This window comes from Cebidichthys violaceus, unplaced genomic scaffold, assembly GCF_023349555.1.
Source record: "Cebidichthys violaceus isolate CVI_PGR_0920_01 unplaced genomic scaffold, fCebVio1.0.p SCAF_10, whole genome shotgun sequence".
NCBI lineage: Eukaryota > Metazoa > Chordata > Actinopteri > Perciformes > Stichaeidae > Cebidichthys > Cebidichthys violaceus.
Genome location: NW_027176263.1, coordinates 15,933,712 through 15,956,058, shown reverse-complemented (window position 1 = coordinate 15,956,058; position 22,347 = coordinate 15,933,712). Strand labels below are relative to the sequence as shown.

Sequence of the window (22,347 nt, the reverse complement as noted above, 5' to 3'; positions counted from 1 at the left end):
ACTTCCTGCTAGCTTTTATTTTGTAAGTACCTTTTACATTTTCCATCCATTACTTTGAAGTCCTTCTGGCAAAACCGGAAGCAGATACACATCTCGTCAGAGTAAAGTAACTTGTTTTCATATAAAGAAAAGTGTTCATAAGATATTCCTCCACAATAAGAGTTTCTTTATTAACGGTTAAGCTCCTAGCTGGAACGGGAACGTGTTGTGTGTTTATTGTGTGTTTGATGTATTACTGTTTTAACTAGATGCTAATGTTAGCTTAACAGGTATGGCTGAATGACTAAACTGTAGTTTTAATCTAATGCTAGATTTCGTTTTTAAATATGCTGTTATGTGAGAAAAGTTTGATTAATGTCCAAATGTATATTTAAATGTAATTTAATGAATGTTTATACTCGTAACAGTTCATTTATGTTGTATCTGTTCCGTAGCTCTTACAGTGTTTTCTGGAGATTGGTTAAAAGGAGAAAAAGTAGATTTGTGTTCATCAACATAAGGATGAGAGTTGAGCATAAATAAAGGCCTCTGGAAACATCAGTACGCGTCACCATTGTCCGGCTGGGGTCCACTACACCACCTTGTGCTATGTTGAACATTTGATCTGCTGTATACTTTTATCACATTTTTATAATAATATAATGTATCACTACCTTAGTTAACCTGGCAGTATGTGTCCCTGCTAGTATCCTTTGAGTTCACATGTTACATCTGTTAGACTGATTAAATCTTTGTTAAATCAAACTTCTTTCTTTAGTTAATCCTCTCGTGTGCTCTCCTTATTCACTGAGGTCTTAGAGCCGGACCAGAACACTGAGGACTGGACATGGACCAGCAGGGTACTGGTCTGAGGTCTACGGTGAGCCCGGGTCCTCAGCCTGTTCCAACACCAGAGCATCTTCATCAGTTCTTTGTCTTTGTGTCTCTGCTTCCTTTGCTTTGGCCCTCGTTAGTCGTCAGGATCTCTCCCAGCCGGTTTAGATCCATGTACACTGAGTAACTTGTAGTCCGATGTTTCTAAGTGTCTGGTGATCAGAGTGAGTGTTAACCCGAGTGGTCGGAGAGAACAAGTCTCAGAGTAATGCAAAGAACATACGATCTGAGCACAGTTTAACATTGTGAGAGCGTTTGGGACTAATCAACGTGATGAAATAAAGTAATGTTGAGGCCCTTTGATCAGACTCCTCTCCTCTCACTACAGCGTCTTCACATTGAACTGGTTCAGTAACCTCTGTGTAGCATTACAGCCACAGCTCAGCTACTTTAACCTGAGTGGGCCTGGTTTCATCTCTCAGCCTCTTCAACACTTCTCTTTGCATTTCTCTACATTGTGCAGTGGACTAAGACTCAGACCTGGAGGTGAAGCTCCTCTTTAACACCCAGAACCACCAACCTCACCGGCTGCTTTACAGCAGCTGCTCACTGCTCCTAAAACTAGGAAGGGTTAAATGTAGAGACTAAAGTTCACAGTGCTGTGGGACAATACAAGTTTGATTTGATTTTATACAGCAGCCAGGAAGCTAAAACACAAGAAAAAAGACACATGAAAATATGTAATTTAATGTTATTAATCTCTCAACATAATATTGTAGGTTTACTTAAGCTTACGTTTGTATTTACTGCTGTTAGGAACTAATAAAATTTAGTAAATCAAAGTTGTATCTGATGTACTTTAACTGAGCTCTGTGACTTTCCAACAATAAATGTTAACAGTGACTCTAAAATGATAAAGTTAATTGTTTGTTTACTATATGATCAGTATTTAGTACATTGTGTGTAGAATGATGGATTTGGGACACAGACTGTGGTGTTGTTCATCCAGCAGGGGGCGTCCTCTCACTGCACATCAAGTCTCAGAGTCCTGAACAAGTTTGGACTAAAGATTCAAACTAATTATTATCTTTAATTAAATTAAACAAGGAAATAAATTGGGAAGCTTTCAGTTGTTACATTTAATTAGATTTTGACTTTATTGAAAGAAATCAACTGAGACAGAGTGTGTGGCAGGTTAAATGCAGTATATCTATATACAGTATATATATATATATATATATATATATATACATATACATACACAGAGTAAACATGTCTATATACAGTGTATGCATGTATTTACACTGTGTATAGACTGCTGATTATATAACTGCTGACTGAGTTGAAGCTGTTTTCACAGTTTTCATTAGTTAAGTTACCTTTTGGAGGGAAAAAAGTTCTTTATTATACTCACTAAATTTAATATATATATATATATATATATATATATATATATATATATATATATATATATATATATATATATATATATATATATATATATATGGCTTTGAGTACGTTGACTGTTTTATTTTGAAGTTCCCTTCCTTCTGTGTTTGCTTTGACTTCCTGTCTCTGTGTTTTTCTGTGGACCACCTGTGTCTGATTGGTCTCATCAGCTTTGCTCTGGTCTCTTTGTTTCTTCCACCAATCAGCTTCCAGCTGCCCTCATGTCTGCACACCTGTGTCTTATTGTCTCATTAGTTTCTCTTCTGTTGGTTCTCACTTCTTCTTTCATCTTTCGTTTCTCTTTGGACTTTTGTTTCCTGTCTGTTTGTTTGGACTCCTGACTTGTCAGCACTTTTATTTATTGAAGTATTGTGTGAACACAAAATAATGTGTGTGTATGTGTGTATACACACACACACACACACACACACACACACACACACACACACACACACACACACACACACACACACACACACACACACTTTCCACAGATGAGATTATTTGATTGATTATTACAATCAATTGAAAACACAGGAATATTGAGAATATGAGTTATTATAATGAAAGCATGTAATGAATAATTCAAAAATAACAGCACTGCAAAGAGAAGAAAACATAAAAAGAAAGAAACAGAGGAAGCGGTGATGATGACTATTTAAAGGCTGAAGAAAAGAGAGAGAGGTAAAGAAAGAAACATTTCTAATAGTGAGAAACTGTTCCACAGTTTAGAGACTTTAAGGATTTGAACTGGAGTGTAGAATGAAGAGCAGTGATTGGTCAGCAGATCTCACAGTTCAGAGGTAGAACAGTGCTTTAACAACAAATAGAATCCTCTTCAAACTGGATCCAGTACTTTGCTGGTAACCAGTGAAGAGAGTCCAGTCCACCAGTAGTGAACACGTTGTCACTCCCAACTGGTGAAATCCAAACGCTCTGTTCTACGTTCCCCTCTAGCTTCAGATGTGGACGAGTCAGGGACGGGGGCTCAGTTTCCACCTGTTACATGCAGAGTTTCTTTTCAAAATAAACTTGTGTCAACAGGAAATTAAGTGTGCTTTTTACATGCATATGGTCTCTTTTCAAAATAAAGTTCCAACTTAGGTCAACATAGTTTTTTTTGCTGCTATGGTTTAAAGAACAAAAGTTCTGTGTTAATATAAAACAAATCAAATGTTAAATCAAAGTCTTCTCAATATTCCATCAGTCTGTCAGTTTGGTAACTAACTGTTGATATTATCATCATTGATTGAAGAAATCCAAGATTACATCACAAAGCAGTAAAGAGTTGCATCAATAGTTTTCAATAATATCTTCTAATAATGTACATTTATCGCCAAGTATGATTTTAGTTTTCAGATGTTTGTGTGTAAAATGTGTGCAGTGAACTGGACTGTGCTGTGAGACACAAAGTGAACTGGAGACACCGTGGACACTGTCTCACTCTCTGCTTCCTCCATCTGCACCACCTGCACATATAAACTGTGAAAGTTATCAAAGTGAGGACATGAAGCCAGAGACAGCTCCAGATCCTCATTATGAGTCCTCATCATGATGTAGGTCCACCATGAGAAACCTTCAATAGATTCATAAACTGTGTTCACATATTTAAATGATATCCAGGGTGGGGGACACTACTGATGACATCATCATTTTACCATAACAACCAGTGTGACTGCTGTAAAGATATAAATACTGAGGAGTGTAAAGCTGCAGGTGAGATAAGACCGACTGATTACAGAGACACAGTTACAATAATAAAAGCATGAACTATGGTCTCCATATCCTCAACAGACAGGAATGATGGAAGAAGTTACTGCTGACAACACAGTTGATTTATTCATTTTTAATAAACATGAAATGACAGAAGCCAACAGTGTTGGTTGGTGTTTTGGAGGAATCTGCAGGTACAAAGGTTAAGACCTCAGTTTCATTCTGCTGTAGCTTTCAGGAGCATTTTGACATCTTCAATGTTCAGCAGGGAGTTAAAACAGCTTTAAACACCAGCTTTCAGCTACAGCTGGGTATCAACGGTAGGAAATATGATATTTTCCACAAAAACACTCCAAAGGAACAGACAGTGATGGATTTGATCTCTCACAGGTCTACAACATGAAACCTTCCTGCTGGCTTCATTTACAACTCTGGAGGTGAATTCATGTCCTCTTTTAAAGCCAGTAACAGTGTTGGAGTGTTGATGTTGTCAGTGAGGAGGAGCTTCATGTTCTCAGGTTTGTTCCAGTGTGGAAGATGCTGTGGGTTAAACTTTAACACGTATCATATAAAGTCATATAAACATGATACAGCTGATCTTTGACACACACACACACACACACACACACACACACACACACACACAGTTCCAGTGCGTCAGAGTGGCAGCAGGAAGATGCTGTGTGTTAAACTTAAACACGTATCATATAAAGTCATATAAACATGATACAGTTGATCTTTGAACTGAGTGCTGCAGCTTCACACTGGTTTATTAAAGTGTTGGAGTGTGACAGCAGCCTGAAGACACTGAGGACTGAAGTAGAAGAAGAAGAGGATTTAATCCTGATGGAGTTCATCGTCCCACTCACATCAACAGAAAACTCTTTTTCCACACAGACCTGGTCCAGACAGCAGAGAGCTGCAGAGTGTTGAAGTTCATGAGAAGAAACTGAGTAAGTGGAACTTGAATTGATGACAAACGAGCTGCTCTTTGTTGGTTCATGTGTTGACCTCCTGTCTTTGATAATGAGTCCACAGCACAAAGTTGATCTGACAACAGATGCTTGAAACTACAGCTGGCTGTCTTTAAAGTCTACATGCAGAAACAGATCTGATTTCCTGATGAGACACAAATCAAATGAGACTGAAGACTAACAATGAACCTGTCTGTCTGTCTGTCTTCATCAGGTGGCTGCAGCTTATCAGCAACATGAAAAGGTATCACACTCAACACTTCTCACTACATTTGATACTGTTTTACCTTCAACATATTCATTCTTACTAACTTGATGTTGACCGTTTCTCTGCTCTTTCACTTGAACATTGACTCATAATAAACCTATAAATCTATAAAACAGATACAGTCGTTAGATTGAGTTCTGATACTGGACTAAAGTCTGGACTTTGATACTTCAGGTATTTTATGAAACTCATATTTCATGTTTATTGAGGCCTCTGTTGGTCAAATGACCATTTCTACTCTGTTAATTATTAACTTCATCTATGAAGTAAGAACCAGTGTATGCAGAGATGGTTTTAGAGGTCTGGGGACCAGTTGCAAATGTCTGACTTTTTGCACATTTCTAGGGACTAGTTGCAGCAGTCTAGGGACTACTTTCAGAGGTCTAGGGACTAGTTAGTCTTTAACTAACTGCCATGAACATCTGTATGCAGAGAATACAATATTGTGTTGTATTGCCCACACTAAACCTGCAAAATGTGTTTTAACGCTTTACAAGTTGCACTCAATGATCTAAAACTCGTATTGGCGTACTACCTCCATGTTCAAATAGATGATAATAGTATTAGTTTGTCTATAAAGCCCTCATTGGTAAACTACCAGTTTACGTCACGATGAATCTGGATCAGAACTTTGGATCTAATGAAACACGCTCCAATGCTTAAGGTCCCATGAACAACTTCTGCTCTTTGAAAGTCAGTCCAGTCAGTGCTCCCATGTCATGGAAAGACCTCCAACACACCTTGAGGATCAGTACTCTTCTAACCGGTCAGAGCCACGATCATGGGTCACTGTGGGTCAGTGTGTACTGGTTCTAGCTGATTTTGTTGTCCTTAAATCCTCAGTGATCACTCTAAGGGACTAGTTACAGGGGTTTAGGGACTAGTTACATAGATCTAGAGACTAGTTGCAGAGATCAGTTTCTCTGCTCTTTCACTTGAACATTGACTTAATCTCATAAATCCATAAAACAGTTTCAGTCGTTAGAATAAATTTTGATTCTGGATTTCAGTTTAGACTTCAATACTTCACTGATTTTAGAACCAAGAACCAATGTAGATATTTTTGATGTTGCTGTATTGATACATTGAGGTTTATCATTTAGATTTCTATGTTATCTGCAGTCAGAGAGTTTTTCTTCACATTGAATTCAACAGAAACAAATAGGAGCATCTGTGAGTGTGAAGAGGATCAGCTGAGGGTTTCATGTCACAATAATATGAGCTGTGTGAAGTTTATTTATTTGTATTCTATATTTACTGTAAATTACATCATGTGTCTGTTTTACTGTCTGAAGCAGCAGACTGAACATTTTAAATAAAGTTGTTGATTCAAATGCTGACTGGAGCTCTTTAGACAAACTGTGAGATGATCTCAGGTTCAACATGACACATGTCATGCTGTATCCATGGCAACAATTGAAGTCCTCGTGTTCACCCTGTAGACCCAGCAGTGTGACGGTCTTATTAACAGAGAGCACTTGAACACATCACAGAATGACAGGAGGAGGGCTCAGTGTTCAGGTCCAGAGGGTGGAGCTTTATGTTTCTACCTCAGCTGCTGAGCTCCCCCTGGTGGTCAGTGAGGTTTACACTCAGTCAACAGACCGTCTGACTCCTGCCCTGCTTGCTGATGGAACAAAGAGTGCAAAGGGGGGGGCTGCTGCTTCTTCTCCTCAGTGGCCTTCTTCTCCCCTATGGCCTTCTTCCTCTCTGTTTGAGAAATTTCTGAACATTACATTTTACAGATGAACAGCTTCGATATTTGACTCAGACTTCAGACATTTTTTCAAGCAAACATTCATCATCATTCAACATCGTCATCTTGAGCTCTGAGAAATCATCATGGATTATTTTAGTTTTTTATACTTTTACATTAAACTTTAAAGTGTTAATCTACAATAATATAGTTTGTTGTAGATGTGCATCCCTGTGTCTGACATTAGCTTCTTGGTGCAGTGTGAACCTTGTTGATTAAACGTCATCAGTTCAAATCCCAGCTGTGCCAGAAGATGCTACGTGTCACATAATTACAGCTTCTTTATTCATAATCTTCACAGCACTCACACATTCTTATGAGGAAATATATTTCTAATGAAATGTCGCTGTATTGATCCTTTTCTTGTTGAGAGCTGCTAGTTTTTTCAAACAGCTGCTGAGACTGAAGACTAAAAACTGAATTACCTTCCCTGCTGGTCTTCCTCTGTGTGCCAGGATCCATCAGAGACCAGAGCCCCCTGAACCTGAACCTATACCCAGCTGTGTGTCCCCTGAGACTAACCAGTCACATAAACATGGCATCGATTTAAAAGGAGGAGAAGTCTCTTCTGCAGAGTAAGTATAAATTACATTTAAAATGTACCTGACAGCTTCCCAGTATAACTGGTCTTCTACTGCTGATATTAAAGTACTCTGTAAAGAAAAGTGGACAGGTGATGATCCTGCTATTTGTCCTGCTTTCTGAAAAGTAACGAGAAGTAGTAAAACCAGAACTACATCAGTGATCAGTCACTTCCTGGATGAAACAGGAAGTGGTTTATTACCTAATATGTGTCCAGACTACAGAAATAATTAGATCGCGGATACAAGTGGCCGAAATGTGTTTCCTCAGGAGGGTGGCTGGCATCTCCCTTAGAGGGTGAGAAGTTCTGTCATCTGTGAGGGACTCGGAGTAGAGCCGCTGCTCCTTTTGCATGGAAAGGAGCCAGTTGAGGTGGTTTCGGGCAGCTGGTGAGGATGCCACCTGGGCGCCTCCCTAGGGAGGTGTTCCAGGCACGACCAGCTGGGAGGAGACCCCGAGGGAGGCCCAGGACCAGGTGGAGGGACTATATCTCCAAACTGGCCTGGGAGCACCTCGGGATCCCCCAGTCAGAGCTGGCTGATGTGGCCCGGGAAAGGGAAGTTTGAGGTCCCCTGCTGGAGCTGTTGCCCCCGTGACCCGATCCCAAATAACCGGTTGAAGATGAGATGAGATGAGAGATGAGTGTCCAGACTACAACCAGGACAGTGTGTTCAGACAATCAATGAGGGACAGACTTTATTTCAGTCCACAGTGATTTACAATCAGAGCAGTCAAACTGAACCAGAACTTCAGGTTGATGTCATGAAAACATGAAAGTACATCCTTCTCAAATAAACAAATGAGAGTGTGTTAGAGAGCTACGTTTTAATATTTTAAAGAAACGAGATGTACGTCAGGAGTGTGAAGGTGTCGTGTGACAGATGGCTCTCAGATCGTGGAAGATTTCAGTGACTCTGCTGTCCTGACTTCAGTACTTCATTCCACCACTGTGGGACCAGAACAGAAAAGAGAGATGATGGAGATGAGAGACCACAGGGTCTAGAGGTCCAGAGGTAGAGGAGGAGTGTAGGGTTTGACCATGGCTCCTAAGTAGGAAGGATCAGTTCCCTTCACTTCCCTGTAGACCAGAACCAGAGTCTGGAGCTAATGTGAGCTGAGGCTGGGAGCCAGTTAAAATAAGTGGAAGTGGTGTTGGAGAACATGGATGTTTATTTTATCAGACAGGAGTGGACCAAACCAATTACATGAGTGATGTGGCAAGTTTATTTAGCAGGGACAATGCACATCAATCAACAGTCAAACTGTAACTGAGCCAGAGAGGCTAGTTTTCATCTGCTGTCCCCGGCCAGATGTTTGAAGGCAGCGTAAAATTACAAAATTAAGAATAAAAATGGAATTAAAATTCATAGATAAACAGACAGTAACGTATAGACAAAACCAATACACATAAGTAAAAGGTCAACAGTCTTAAGTCATCTGACTAACAACACTGGCTAAAAAAAATAAAAAAAGCTGCACAAAATACAAAGTGTCCCATGTTGAATAAACATAAGCAAGACACGTTTCAAAGACACTTTAATTGAAATGACATAACTTTGACCATCCAATAAATCCAGTGAAAGCAGAGATATGAATATTGTATGTTCAGTGTTGGGAACGAAAAGGAGCGAGTTTGAGTTATCAGCATATAAGAAAACTAAATTGACATCAATAGAATTATTAATGTCAGTAAAATTATTAACGGGGCACCGCCCTGCGAACAGGGACCAATAACCAAACTATAAACCAAGTCTCACAATTAGTGTTCACTCACAATGTCAATAGTCAAAGTACTATTACACATTAGAGGGAAGTTTGATTAACAGACCACATATCCAGCTATTATTGCTTTGGATAGACCGGATATCACTGTGACTCAGATTTTCAGAGATTTTCAGATTGCACTACCCGTGTAGTAATAATGTACATCTTACTTCATGGGTACTTTTACTTTCTGCACTTAAAGTACATTTTGCTGATAATAACATACTAGACTAAGGTTTTGAATGCAGGTATTTACTCGTAATGGATTGTTTCATCAGTATTAGTACGTTTACTGCAGTGAAGGATCTGAATACTTTTTCATCCACTAATTACTTGTCAGTGATTTAAGTTGGGCAAACAGTTAATATACAAACAGTGGTCCCTAACCTTGGCTACAGATCCTTGAGCGGGTCCAAATTGTTGCTCATATTATATACAACTACATTATATCTCTTCTGTAAACACACCAGTATGATTAAATATGATAACATCATGTTTTAATCAATTAAGATCAAAGAGCTTCTTTGAGCTGTTTGTCACAAGAGGTTTGACTATCAAACAAACATTGTCTTGTATGTATTGTAATAGAATGATGAATGAATTTAAATCAATCTGAGCAACTTGACTCCATCTCCAAGAGAAACACATTTTTAATTATTGTATTTCAAAACGCTATTAACATAATTTGTATTTCATCAGCCTCTACAGTCTGAAAAGTTTACAAAACTTGTCAGACAAATGTAGAACATTCTGAGTAGTGGAGTAGTGTTTAGTGGCGGATTGAAAACCACCTCTAACAGACCTAGCGTCTGTGTCAGAGTGATATCCGGTCTATCCAAAGACGAGTATTGTAACCAATTAGATGTAGAGATACAATGGAGACTGGGTCCGCCCCCTTACTGTCAAAAAGAAAAACTGCGAGCGAGGGAGCAGCTTAAAGGTTCGCGAGGGAGCAGAGTAAAGTTTCGGACTTTCGCGAGCGCGAGAAGGAATTTCGAAGTGATGTAACAGCGCTCGTCAAAGTAAAATACGCGCGCGGCTGTTTGATTTGCGCGTGGATCTCATTTGCTCTCTCGGATTTTTACAGTGATTTGCCTTCATACGTACGTCCAGCGAATCTAAAACTATTTAAACCTAGGATTTTCTTTTGTACAGGAACGTTGCGTGCTTCCTTGTCCAACCAGGGGTCAGAGGAATAAGCGATGCGTTCAAGCGCCCTTGGTAGTTTTGTGAGTCATTTCCGGCTGTGAAACCGGAAGTCCCGCCTCGGCATCCCTGGTATCGTCCAATGAGAGCAACAGTGCGGTCTCTCAACCAAACTACCTCAGAATTTTACACGGGTGTGTGTGATATTCTTTTATTGGGGGGGGGGGGTTGGCCCTTATCAATCCCAAATCAGGCTCCAGGTTGCTCTGCAAAAAGGAAGGCCTGATTTCTTTGTCTCAATGTAGGCCAAGCACATGGTTCAATCCCAACATCAGTGTTTCTATCAGTTCACAGCAGCAGAGAGAAAAGTCTCCTGTACCCAGCTGTGTGTCCATGAAGAGTGACCGGTCTAATGGTGTCAGGATTATGGGAAAGACTGGTAGGGGATGGACCCAAGAGCAGAGAGGCACAGAAGTAAAAGGATTTGCACGATGATTTAATACGAAAACAAAAATTGTCCAAAGTAAAAATTGTAGTGCAAGGAAGTCCAACAAACAAAAATGTAACAAATTGTAACAAAAAAGTCCAATGGAAAAACCAAGGACAAGGCAAAACTCAAAAAACAGGATAAGGCTATCAAAAAACAATCAAGCGGGAAACCTGTTTGACAAAACAGTACAAGGACCAACACTGGTAACATCACGGACCAGGATACACCACAGACGAATCAATGGACACACAGGGTTTAAATACACTGGGAGGGTGCCGGTGATGAGACACAGCAGGGTTCAATCAAAGGCGGAGCAGATAATCACAGAGGTGGGAAACAGACAAGGACAGGAAGTGAAGTTAACACAGGACACAAACTAAACAAAACCAAAAACTGTGACAAATGGTGTATATGTGTGTGTATATATATATATATATATATATATATATATATATATATATATATATATATGGTATGTAGTTAGGTTACGTAAGCCATCACGATGTTACAGAAATGTGTTATGACTGCATCAATTTGTGGTTATTCCTGGGCAGATAACAGAAGTCTCTGTTTGAGAGAACTGTTCATTCAGTATCGTTCAGCCAGCGTAGCGACCAGGCCTTCTCCATGACACTCCATGGTGTCTTTTTTCAAGACAATGATTCCCGCTCACTCATTGGTTGTCCCGTTTCCTATGTTTCGAGCGACTGCACCACCAGTGCCCCCAATTTTCCACTCCCAGCAATCACATCAGCCAGCCTTAGCAGGGGAATCTGGACCAGGTGCCGGGATCGGACTAGCCTTCTGACTCACCACTCTTGGAATCTTTCTCACTTGAGCTGAGTCTCTGGCTCAACCTTCTCACTAACTGGAACTGGATCACCTTCTTCTAGGATGATCAACCCACTTACCCAGTGGCGATTTTAGCCTGAAATTTCTGGTGGGGCAATTTTGTATGACGTCATGTCACCGTCACAGAAATAGAGGTAGGTGATTATTATAAGCAGTAGGCCTATATAGACCAGTAAGATATGCTATGGGCTGTATTTTGAGTGCCAGCAGGGAGCAGAAATCCTGTTTCAAATACATTTCACATGCTTCAGCGTTCAGCGCAACACAAAGATGTTGCCTATAATACAGCATTAAAGTAAAATGATTGCAACAAAGTAAAAAGATTAGACAGACACATAGCTCAAATAACTTGCATAATTTATTAAGCTTGTGGCTCACGTGTGGCATACAATATGAAGCGAAAGGCACAACTGAAACAAATAACAGCAACAAAACATGCATGTCCAAACTGAGTCTGCATTAGTAGCATTTCCAAAAAGAAGGCATGGGAAACAGAACAGTGCTCGTTTTGATGTGCTAGCAGGTAGCCATGTCTTTCTGTCATACCATTCCGTCTTGAAAGTTCGAATCGCTTTCTCACCAGGCTGCAGCAAGATCAAGTCGTCTGGTCTGTGTGGCCCCAAACGTTTCATTTCTAATTTCTCTTCCAACGACAATGCACTAAATTGCACCCTCAACAAATAGTCTACATTATTCATTGTAGGCTGAATTAAAACACTTCCAAAATACTCGAAATCTAGCAATAGCTAACTAGCAGTAACGTTACCGGCATTGAGCTGTCTGATTACGATCTGACTGTATGTTTTTTTTTTCTTGGTCACGGGGTACTTTTTTTGCGGTTTACGCAATATTCGAGTCGAGTTGCTAGGCAGATTTCATGGGGCACATCTGAAAGTGCCCCATCTCCCAATGTAAACTTTGGCCTGTGTGGTTCACGCTCATTGGTGTTTCCATGGTAACACTCTTAAACTTGCGCCGCTGCCCCACAGAGCAGAGAGGGACAGCGGAGAGCAGCATTTCACAGAGCAAAGCACACAGACAGAAACACACACCAATCAAATTACTCCAAAACAGGACTATAATGCTTGTGAGTCAAGTTTATTCACACATACATTCACGCTACTTTGCATATTAAATAAAATAAAATATATTTTGCCACAAAGCACAGACGTATTGAGCTTTCTGCACAACAGCGCCATCTGGATCTGGTGGGGCAGTGCCCCACGTGCCCCTAATGTAGAAACGCCACTGCACTTACCCATGCACCTTCTGTTGGTTTTTGGGGGGTTTGCATGATGGAAGATGGGTCAAAGCAGAACGGCTGCGGGGTACTACAGCGGATTTGGCAGAGTGGATGAGCTACAAGCAGTTCAAGTCTGGCATTTACATCATGTTTTCTTTAAAATGCTTCTATATCGGTTCCTCAAATTTCCTAAAGCCACTCTGTGTGGGGAACATGGCAGCCAGACCAAAGCTCAGAGGTGAGATGACCATCTCTTCAACCATTATGGTCACCTCACTGCATCATTTCCTGTCTTTGCTGCACTGAATACAGCTTCAACATCAACATTGAAACATTTCTAAATGAAACATTGATTTCATACTAAATGTCTCCTAAAACTACCAGGATACAAATACACTGAGTACAGTGTGTGTATTAAACAGTTTTGTCTCTAATTTATCTGGTGTTTCTATCAGGAGGAAGCTGGAACAACCTGGACCTGAACCTGAACCCAGCTGTGTGTCCATGAAGAGTGACCAGTCCATGTATCTTCCTATACTCTTCAAAAATGGACACCACTCTGTTGATCAAAGGTGAGGATTTCAAACTGATGATGAAAACAAAGTGGTGGTGATGATGATGATGAGGTCAGAAGGACATTCAGGTAAAACTCTCTGCTTTTACACCACTTGGTTGCTCTCTTCATCCTGATTGGACAGCATTACTCTTCAACCATCATGGTCACCTCACTGCATCATTTCCTGTCTTTGCTGCACTGAATACAGCTTCAACATCAACATTGAAACATTTCTAAATGAAACATTGATTTCATACTAAATGTCTCCTAAAACTACCAGGATACAAATACACTGAGTACAGTGTGTGTATTAAACAGTTTTGTCTCTAATTTATTTGGTGTTTCTATCAGGAGGAAGCTGGAACAACCTGGACCTGAACCTGAACCCAGCAATGTGTCCATGAAGAGTGACCAGTCCATGTATCTTCCTATACTCTTCAAAAATGGACACCACTCTGTTGATCAAAGGTGAGGATTTCAAACTGATGATGAAAACAAAGTGATGATGATGATGAAGTCAGAAGGACATTCAGGTAAAACTCTCTGCTTTTACATCACATGGTTCCTCTCTTCATCCTGATTGGACAGCATTACTCTTCAACCATTATGGTCACATCACTGCATACTTTCCTGCTTTGCTGCACTGAATACAGCTTCAACATCAACATTGAACATGTCTCCTAAAACTAAAGAAGCATGGACACTGTCTGCAGGCTGCAGGCCTCCTTGCTCTCTGTGGCCAGCTGGAGTCACGCTGCTACGATACACACACATGTAAGAATGAAGTACATGAGTACAGTAAATGCAACAAACAGCACTAAATGATATGAATGTCATTCCACAATTTCCTGCAAATGTTGAACTTTCCTCTACAAAAAGACATTGCTCTTCATGAGCATGTAGGCCTATTAGCCCTGTCAACACATGGAGTTTGTTACCTTGTTGGTGAACAAACCAGGCAGCTACAGGACTGAAAAGTTCTGCTGGGACACTATTAATCCTCATTCGTTCATAGTTTATCACACACTCTGTGCAGTGTGGACCATTCACACAAACAAATCTGTGAAATCACCACAAGATGATAAGAAAATATAATTCAAGTACTTCAGAGTTGTAAATTCACAATACCACTGTGTTTGGGTCCAGTCTTATGAACAGCTACTTATGGGGGAGATGTCTTTCTGCTATTACAACATATTAATTTCATTTTTATTTTAGAGTTTCCAACATATAGTTGAGTTATGGCTCTTTCACTTTGCTCTATTAAAGATTAAAATGCTCAAATGCATTATTTATGCTAATGTTCTTAAGTATGTAAAGACTTAAATTAACGAGTTTTACCAATAAGTATGTTATCCTCGCTCTAATGTGTTTGTTCACGCCGTTTGTTTGTATTTAGTATCCTTTCCTTTTAGTTTATTAAATACTTGTAGTCATCACACAGCAGGATCGATGTGTCTCCACATTGAAAGAGGCGCTGTGCGCATTCTACGCACGTGGCACAGCCTCGTAAACTTCATTAATGAGGCCTATTCAAATCTCCTGAGAGGAAAACATGATCAGTGAGGATCTAACGGTAACCTGATCGTAAAAACATGTGGACAACAGCAGCCATCCTCAGGATGAGTCCAGCTCCACCAGAGCTGTCGGGACTTTTTGATTATACCTAAAAATACTCCATTTGCAATGGATAAAAAAATATTTGCAACAAAGACAACACTTTCACGTGTGTTATTTTACCACACGTGCTACAATTTAATGACTTTAGTCATCTCATTACACAGATGAGACGATCATTACGCACAGACAAGAAACACTGAAATTCATAATTCAATTCACTTAAAATGAAATTCAAAAACACCATTAAGTAACCACACAAGAAACAACAAGTGATCTGTTACACAGGGCTGTTGTTGCATTTCACATCACATCAGCCTCTTTCTGGACAATCAGTTTTTCTTATCCACAAGCTGCATTCACGTCCTAGGCCTGCTTTTATGCCATGTTTTAATTGTGTATATTCTGTTTTTTGTGTCGTCATAAATACACTTTTGGCCCTTATATGGTTACTTTGTGTTATTCATGCTTGTAATTCCACTCCTGTTAAGCAGTTTGTGACTAATGTCTGTGAAAAGCGCTTTATGAATAAATTGTACTTACTTACTTACTTACTTACTCACTCACTCACTCACTCACTCACTCACTCACTCACTCACTGGGAGCTGCCCAGTACAACCAGTCTGACACTGAGACGCTCCACTGGAGCAGCTGGAGGTTCTGGGTGCCTTGCTCCAGGGCACTTCAGCAGTGTACAGTGAGGGAAGGAGAGCTACATGGAGGGTTTGGTGAGAGCTGTTGGGATTAAACCAAACTGACTGGTGAAGAAAACAGTGAACTGAAAGACTGAGCTATTGATTCTCAGTGGGATCAGCAGGACTAGTAAACCTTTACCACTACAGGGACTCATCTGATCCACATCCAGATATCACTTCATGGACCTTTACCTTGTGTTTGTCTCTGTGTGGACAGACACAATGTGAGCTGATTATTCATGATTCCTCCACAGAGAGGACCAGGAGAGCTCAGAGGTTCCCAGAGGTCAGTCTGCCCAGCAGCATCAAACACACCTGGACTCCATATTTATGGTCTGTACATGTACAACTACTTTTACATCTATTCTGTTCACAATCATCTCCATACTGCACTTTGTAAACCAGTGGATTTTTAGTTTGTGTCATTCATAGAATATTGTGTTCCAGCTGCTGGAGGACAACATCGTCACTTTTGTGAAGAACGAGCTAAAGAAGATTCAGAAGGTTGTGAGTTCAGATTACCCAGAATGCTTAGAGAGTCAAAGGGAGAATGAGGAGGTGTTGGACGGTGAGGGTGAAAAGCAGAGGAAGAGCAGCAGAGAGGCATTTGTGAAGATCACACTGCACTTCCTGAGGAGAATGAAGCAGGAGGGGCTGGCTGACTGTCTGCAGAGCAGTAAGATTTAAAATTTAACATGCTGGATGAATGGGACGTTTACTAATGTCTCAAGAGATGGACCAAAATATATTCATAGACTCATTCTTTGAGGAAATGACATGTTGTAATCTATTCTTTGACTTATTGATCTTCTTTGTTGTGTGTTCATTCAGGACTTCTTGCTGCAGTTTGTCAGCGTGAACTCAAATCTAACCTGAAGAAGAAGTTCCAATGTGTGTTTGAGGGGATCGCTAAAGCAGGAAACCAAACCCTTCTGAATCAGATCTACACAGAGCTCTACATCACAGAGGGAGGGACCGCAGCGGTCAATGATGAACATGAGGTCAGACACATTGAAACAGCATCCAGGAAACCACACAGACCAGAAACAACCATCAGACAAGAAGACATCTTTAAAGCCTCATCTGGAAGAGAGGAACCAATCAGAACAGTGATGACAAAAGGAGTGGCTGGCATTGGGAAAACAGTCTTAACACAGAAGTTCACTCTGGACTGGGCTGAAGACAAAGACCACCAGGACATACAGTTCACATTTCCATTCACTTTCAGAGAGCTGAATGTGCTGAAAGAGAAAAAGTACAGCTTGGTAGAACTTGTTCATCACTTCTTCAGTGAAACCAAAAAAGCAGGAATCTGCAGGTTTGAAGAGTTCCTGGTTCTGTTCATCTTTGATGGTCTGGATGAGTGTCGACTTCCTCTGGACTTCCACAACAATGAGATCCTGACTGATGTTACAGAGTCCACCTCAGTGGATGTGTTGCTGACAAACCTGATCAGAGGGAAACTGCTTCCGTCTGCTCGCCTCTGGATAACCACACGACCTGCAGCAGCCAATCAGATCCCTTCTGAGTGTGTTGGCATGGTGACAGAGGTCAGAGGGTTCACCAACCCACAGAAGGAGGAGTACTTCAGGAAGAGATTTGGAGATGAGGAGCTGGCCAGCAGGATCATCTCTCACATCAAGACTTCACGAAGCCTCCACATCATGTGCCACATCCCTGTCTTCTGCTGGATCACTGCTACAGTTCTGGAGAATGTTTGGAAGACCAGAGAGGGACGAGAGCTGCCCAAGACCCTGACTGAGATGTACATCCACTTCCTGGTGGTTCAGTCCAAACTGAAGAAGGTCAAGTATGATGGAGGAGCTGAGACAGATTCACACTGGAGTCCAGAGAGCAGGAAGATGACCAAGTCTCTGGGAAAACTGGCTTTTGATCATCTGCAGAAAGGCAACCTGATCTTCTATGAATCCAACCTGACAGAGTGTGGCATCGATATCAGAGCAGCCTCAGTGTACTCAGGAGTGTTCACACAGATCTTTAGAGAGGAGAAAGGACTGTACCAGGACAAGGTGTTCTGTTTCGTCCATCTGAGTGTTCAGGAGTTTCTGGCTGCTCTTCATGTCCATCTGACCTTCATCAACTCTGGTGTCAATCTGCTGTCAGAAGAACAAACAACGTCCCGGTTGTCTAAAGTCTCTAGAGACAAACCTAAACTAAAACGTCTCTATCAGAGTGCTGTGGGCAAAGCCTTACAAAGTCCAAATGGACACCTGGACTTGTTCCTCCGCTTCCTCCTGGGTCTTTCACTGCAGACCAATCAGACTCTCCTACGAGGTCTGCTGAGACAGACAGGAAGAAGCTCACAGACCAATCAGAGAACAGTCCAGTACATCAAGAAGAAGGTAAGTGAGAATGTGTCTCCAGAGAAAAGCATCAATCTGTTCCACTGTCTGAATGAACTGAATGATCGATCTCTAGTGGAGGAGATCCAACAGTCCCTGAGGTCAGGACTTCTCTCCACAGATGAACTGTCTCCTGCTCAGTGGTCAGCTCTGGTCTTCATCTTACTGTCATCAGAAAAAGAACTTGATGTGTTTGACCTGAAAAAATACTCTGCTTCAGAGGAAGCTCTTCTGAGGCTGCTGCCAGTGGTCAAAGCCTCCAACAAAGCTCTGTAAGTACAGAGAGATTTAGATTTATATAACTTATAAGCGCTGCTACCTTTTCTACTTATTGCTCATTTTTTCTTCATCATTTTTTCTTCAGACTTAGTGGCTGTAATCTCTCAGAGAAAGGCTGTGAAGCTCTGTTCTTAGTTCTCAGATCCAGATCCTCTAGTCTGAGAGAGCTGGACTTGAGTAACAACGATCTGCGGGATTCAGGAGTGAAGCTGCTGTCTGCTGGACTGGAGAGTCCAAACTGTGAACTGGAGACTCTCAGGTCAGGATTCATCAATATGTTGACTGATGACCACCTTAAACCTGATTCTGTGCTTGCATGATTTTAAACCAATTGTGTTTATTCGTTTCCATTATTTATAAAATTACAATACAATTAAACATGTTTTATAGTCTTTTTTTTCTCACTGTGTTTTTATGACTTGAAATAACAGAGATGAATCAGAGAGTTGGTAGTAATGTCTGATTGTTGATGGACAAACGTGGATGATTGGTTGTGACCAGAAAACAATCAGTAACAATGTTAATGTAACCCCACAGTATCTCAGTACTCTAGTAACCTTCCAGCCCTGACAGTTATCTCAGATTATGTGACATGTGTGTTTGTAGGCTGTCAGGCTGTCTGATCACAGAGGAAGGCTGTTCTTCTCTGGCTTCAACTCTGAGCTCCAACCCCTCCCACCTGAGAGAGCTTGACCTGAGCTACAATCATCCAGGAGACTCAGGAGTGAAGCTGCTATCTGTTGGACTGGAAGATCCCCACTGGAGACTTGAAACTCTCAGGTACGAAGAGGCCTGATGCAGCTACCGCTCAGTGAAGAACCAACAGCTGATAGTGGACATGGTGTGTCAGAGCCCAAAAAGGTTTATTTAGGACTGGACTTAAGTTATAAGCAGACACAGGCAGTGCTCTGTGGCTGCAGACGGACTTGAACTGTAATATTTTCACCCCCAGATAACAGATAATAGAAACCAGTGTTGACTGTTGCTAGGAGACGGGATGTGAGCAGCAGTGTCTAAGTCAGACAATTTGTACATCCAACCATCCACCCTGACCTCCTACATCAGAGGGTTTGTGGCGCTGTAGTGATTTCAGGCTAATTTCTCCTTTACTTCTGAGAGACAACAGTCATTATTGCACAAACACAAGAGGTCGCTTGTCAGGACCAAAACATCCAACAATCAGTACTTCTATATTGACAGCTGATCAGCCGACTGTATAATGGTGAAGAGTTGTGTGGTGGTGATGAACCCACAGAGAATTATCTTCATCTCTGCAGCTCTACGGATCTTTTTGCCTCTTTTAGCTCCTAGTTTTGGTTCTGCAGCACATTTCCTGTTTTGTTTAGTCTCAGTGTGTCCAGCAACAACTGTTTTCATCCAACAAGCTGTGATGAAGCCACTGTTCACTACCTGCTCAGCAGCAAACAGCAGACAGACTCAGTTAGAGACTAGCTGGTGAACATAGTGGAGTATTTAGCAGCTAAAGAGACAGATATTTCCCTCAGGAGGTGGTGGAGGCCAAAAACAGAGCTAAAAGAGAGAAAGTTGGACTTCCATTCATCAGGTGACACAAACACAAAGACTCCTGATGAATCATCATGTTGATGTGTAACTGCTGGATGTGGAAGCAGCTGGTTAATATCATGTTCGACACAACTACTTTATAAGCTGATAATATGTCAGATGTTGTGTTTACAGTTTGTTTTCACTGAACCACAAGTGGACAAAGAAATCAATTGATGCAGGTTTAAACATTTGATTTACTGACTGACTGGAGGAAACTGAGTCTGAAATGGATGATGATTGTCAATATAACACTGATAATAATATATCATGAATAATTGAACATAATGAGCTGTCGTCATGGGCCAATCAAAAGAAGCTCCAGTGAAGTAAAAGAATATGAGCTGATGAATAATAAGTGCTCCATGTGAACATAAAGAACAAAGCTCTGTGTATGAGAGTGATGTAATGTCCATGTTTCCATGCTGCTCTGACCCCCCTCCTCCTTTCAGGGTGGAGCCTGCTGGAGTCCGATGGTTCAGACCAGGTCTGAGGAAGTGTAAGTGTGCTTTGAATTTGATTCATGAAAACAAAGCATCTTCAAACTGTGACATCACTCATTCACATCTTTGACGTCATCATCAAACAGATGATAGATTAATAACTGCAGCTGTATTGTGTCTTGTTCTCTCCATCAGATTCCTGTAAACTCACACTCGACACAAACACAGTACACAGAAAACTCAAACTGTCTGACATCAACAGGAAGGTGACACGTGTGAAGAAAGATCAGTCATATCTTGATCATCCAGACAGATTTGACCACTGGTCTCAGCTGCTGTGTAGAACTGGTCTGACTGGTCGCTGTTACTGGGAGGTCGAGTGGAGAGGAGAAGTTTCTATATCAGTGAGCTACAGAGGAGTTGGAAGGAGAGGAAACAGTAATGACTGTTTGTTTGGAATGAATGATCAGTCCTGGAGACTGGAGTGCTCTGACAGTGATTACTATGTCTATCACAATAAGACGGTAACACCCATCATTTTTTCCTCCTCCTCTTCCTCCTCCTCCTCCCCACCCTCTGGTAGAGTAGCAGTGTATGTGGACTGTCCTTCTGGCTCTCTGTCCTTCTACAGAGTCTCCTCTGACACACTGATCCATCTCCACACCTTCAACACCACATTCACTGAACCTCTTTATCCTGGGTTTGGGTTTGGGTCTTGGTCTGGTTCCTCAGTGTCTCTGTGTTCTCTGTAGGAGGGAGAGTCTCCTCCTGCTAGAGAAACTTTCTCTCTGCTGACCAGATAGTTCAGTCTGTACAGGATCACACACAGCTGATGTTAATACCAACCTGATCTCTCAGTGGTTGTAAATGCAGTTGGAGCAGGTGAGGGGTACCTGAGCTGGTCTGGACTCTGGGGGGTTGAGAGCTCTCTAGGACTTGTGGTGTTGTAGATGGATGTCTGAAGGAGCTGAGCGAGGTCCATGTAATGACCTGAAATGATGTGTTGTCTGAGAGAAGCTGTGAAACATCTTTTACTTTGTGTATAAAACTGAACTTTGTTGTTTTGAAACATTTGTTTGTGTGAAGAAAAACCTATGAATGTCAAACAAGAGTCTTTCTGGATCAAATTTAGCATCTGTGGAAAAAGAATCACAACTTGTAAAGAGTTGTTTTGAACAAACTAAATTCATCGTCTTTGATCATCATGTAACAAATGAACAAACTTTGAGAAGTGATGTTGAGATAATAATAAATCAAAGTTTTGGATGATACTAGATAATATGCAAAAATGTCCGAATCCATCACAACACTGTATAAAATGATTTATTAAATCCAGCTTCATTTTTCACGTTGTATTGTTCACTTTTACATCATTCATCACTGACTGTGTGCTAGTTTGGGGAAACTCATAGAAACAAATCAAAAGAGAGACAAAAGAAGTTTGAACCAAACTACTGATCAAGTGTTAACTTAAAGAAGTCTGTCATGAGTTGTAAGACTACGTAAACAGCTTCATCCAATGATTTACTAATGTTTAGTTGTGGAACATATATGGACCAGTAGGTTAAAGATGCTCCAAGTAAAAAGGTAGAAACGGAAGGAGACAACAAAGAATCAGGAATTGGCTTTTTTAGGATTCTTTTCAGGCTTCTGGTTTGGAGTCTTTTTGACGAGGCTGATTGGTGATCTGAACTTTATTTTTTTTACTTTTTGCATCTATTTTGTAACCTTTAATCTTTTTATTGTATAAACCAAATAAAACTGGTTTGTATTTTGTACAA

The 22,347-nt window shown here is 40.9% G+C and overlaps 2 protein-coding genes across 2 annotated transcripts in view; both read left to right on the top strand.

The window, feature by feature from the left end:
• Positions 1-22,347, top strand: part of LOC137885337 (NLR family CARD domain-containing protein 3-like) — a 105,937-nt gene that overhangs the window by 8,158 nt on the left and 75,432 nt on the right. The window lies entirely within an intron of this gene.
• On the top strand, positions 4,741-21,914 carry LOC137885306 (NLR family CARD domain-containing protein 3-like). Its single transcript, XM_068727525.1, has 12 exons — positions 4,741-4,928; positions 5,164-5,193; positions 7,429-7,548; positions 13,506-13,622; positions 13,958-14,074; positions 16,173-16,251; positions 16,366-16,594; positions 16,750-18,553; positions 18,646-18,819; positions 19,167-19,340; positions 20,576-20,622; positions 20,762-21,914. The coding sequence occupies exons 2-12, from the start codon at positions 5,186-5,188 to the stop codon at positions 21,316-21,318; spliced, it is 3,426 nt and encodes a 1,141-aa protein (XP_068583626.1). The 5' UTR covers positions 4,741-4,928; positions 5,164-5,185; the 3' UTR covers positions 21,319-21,914.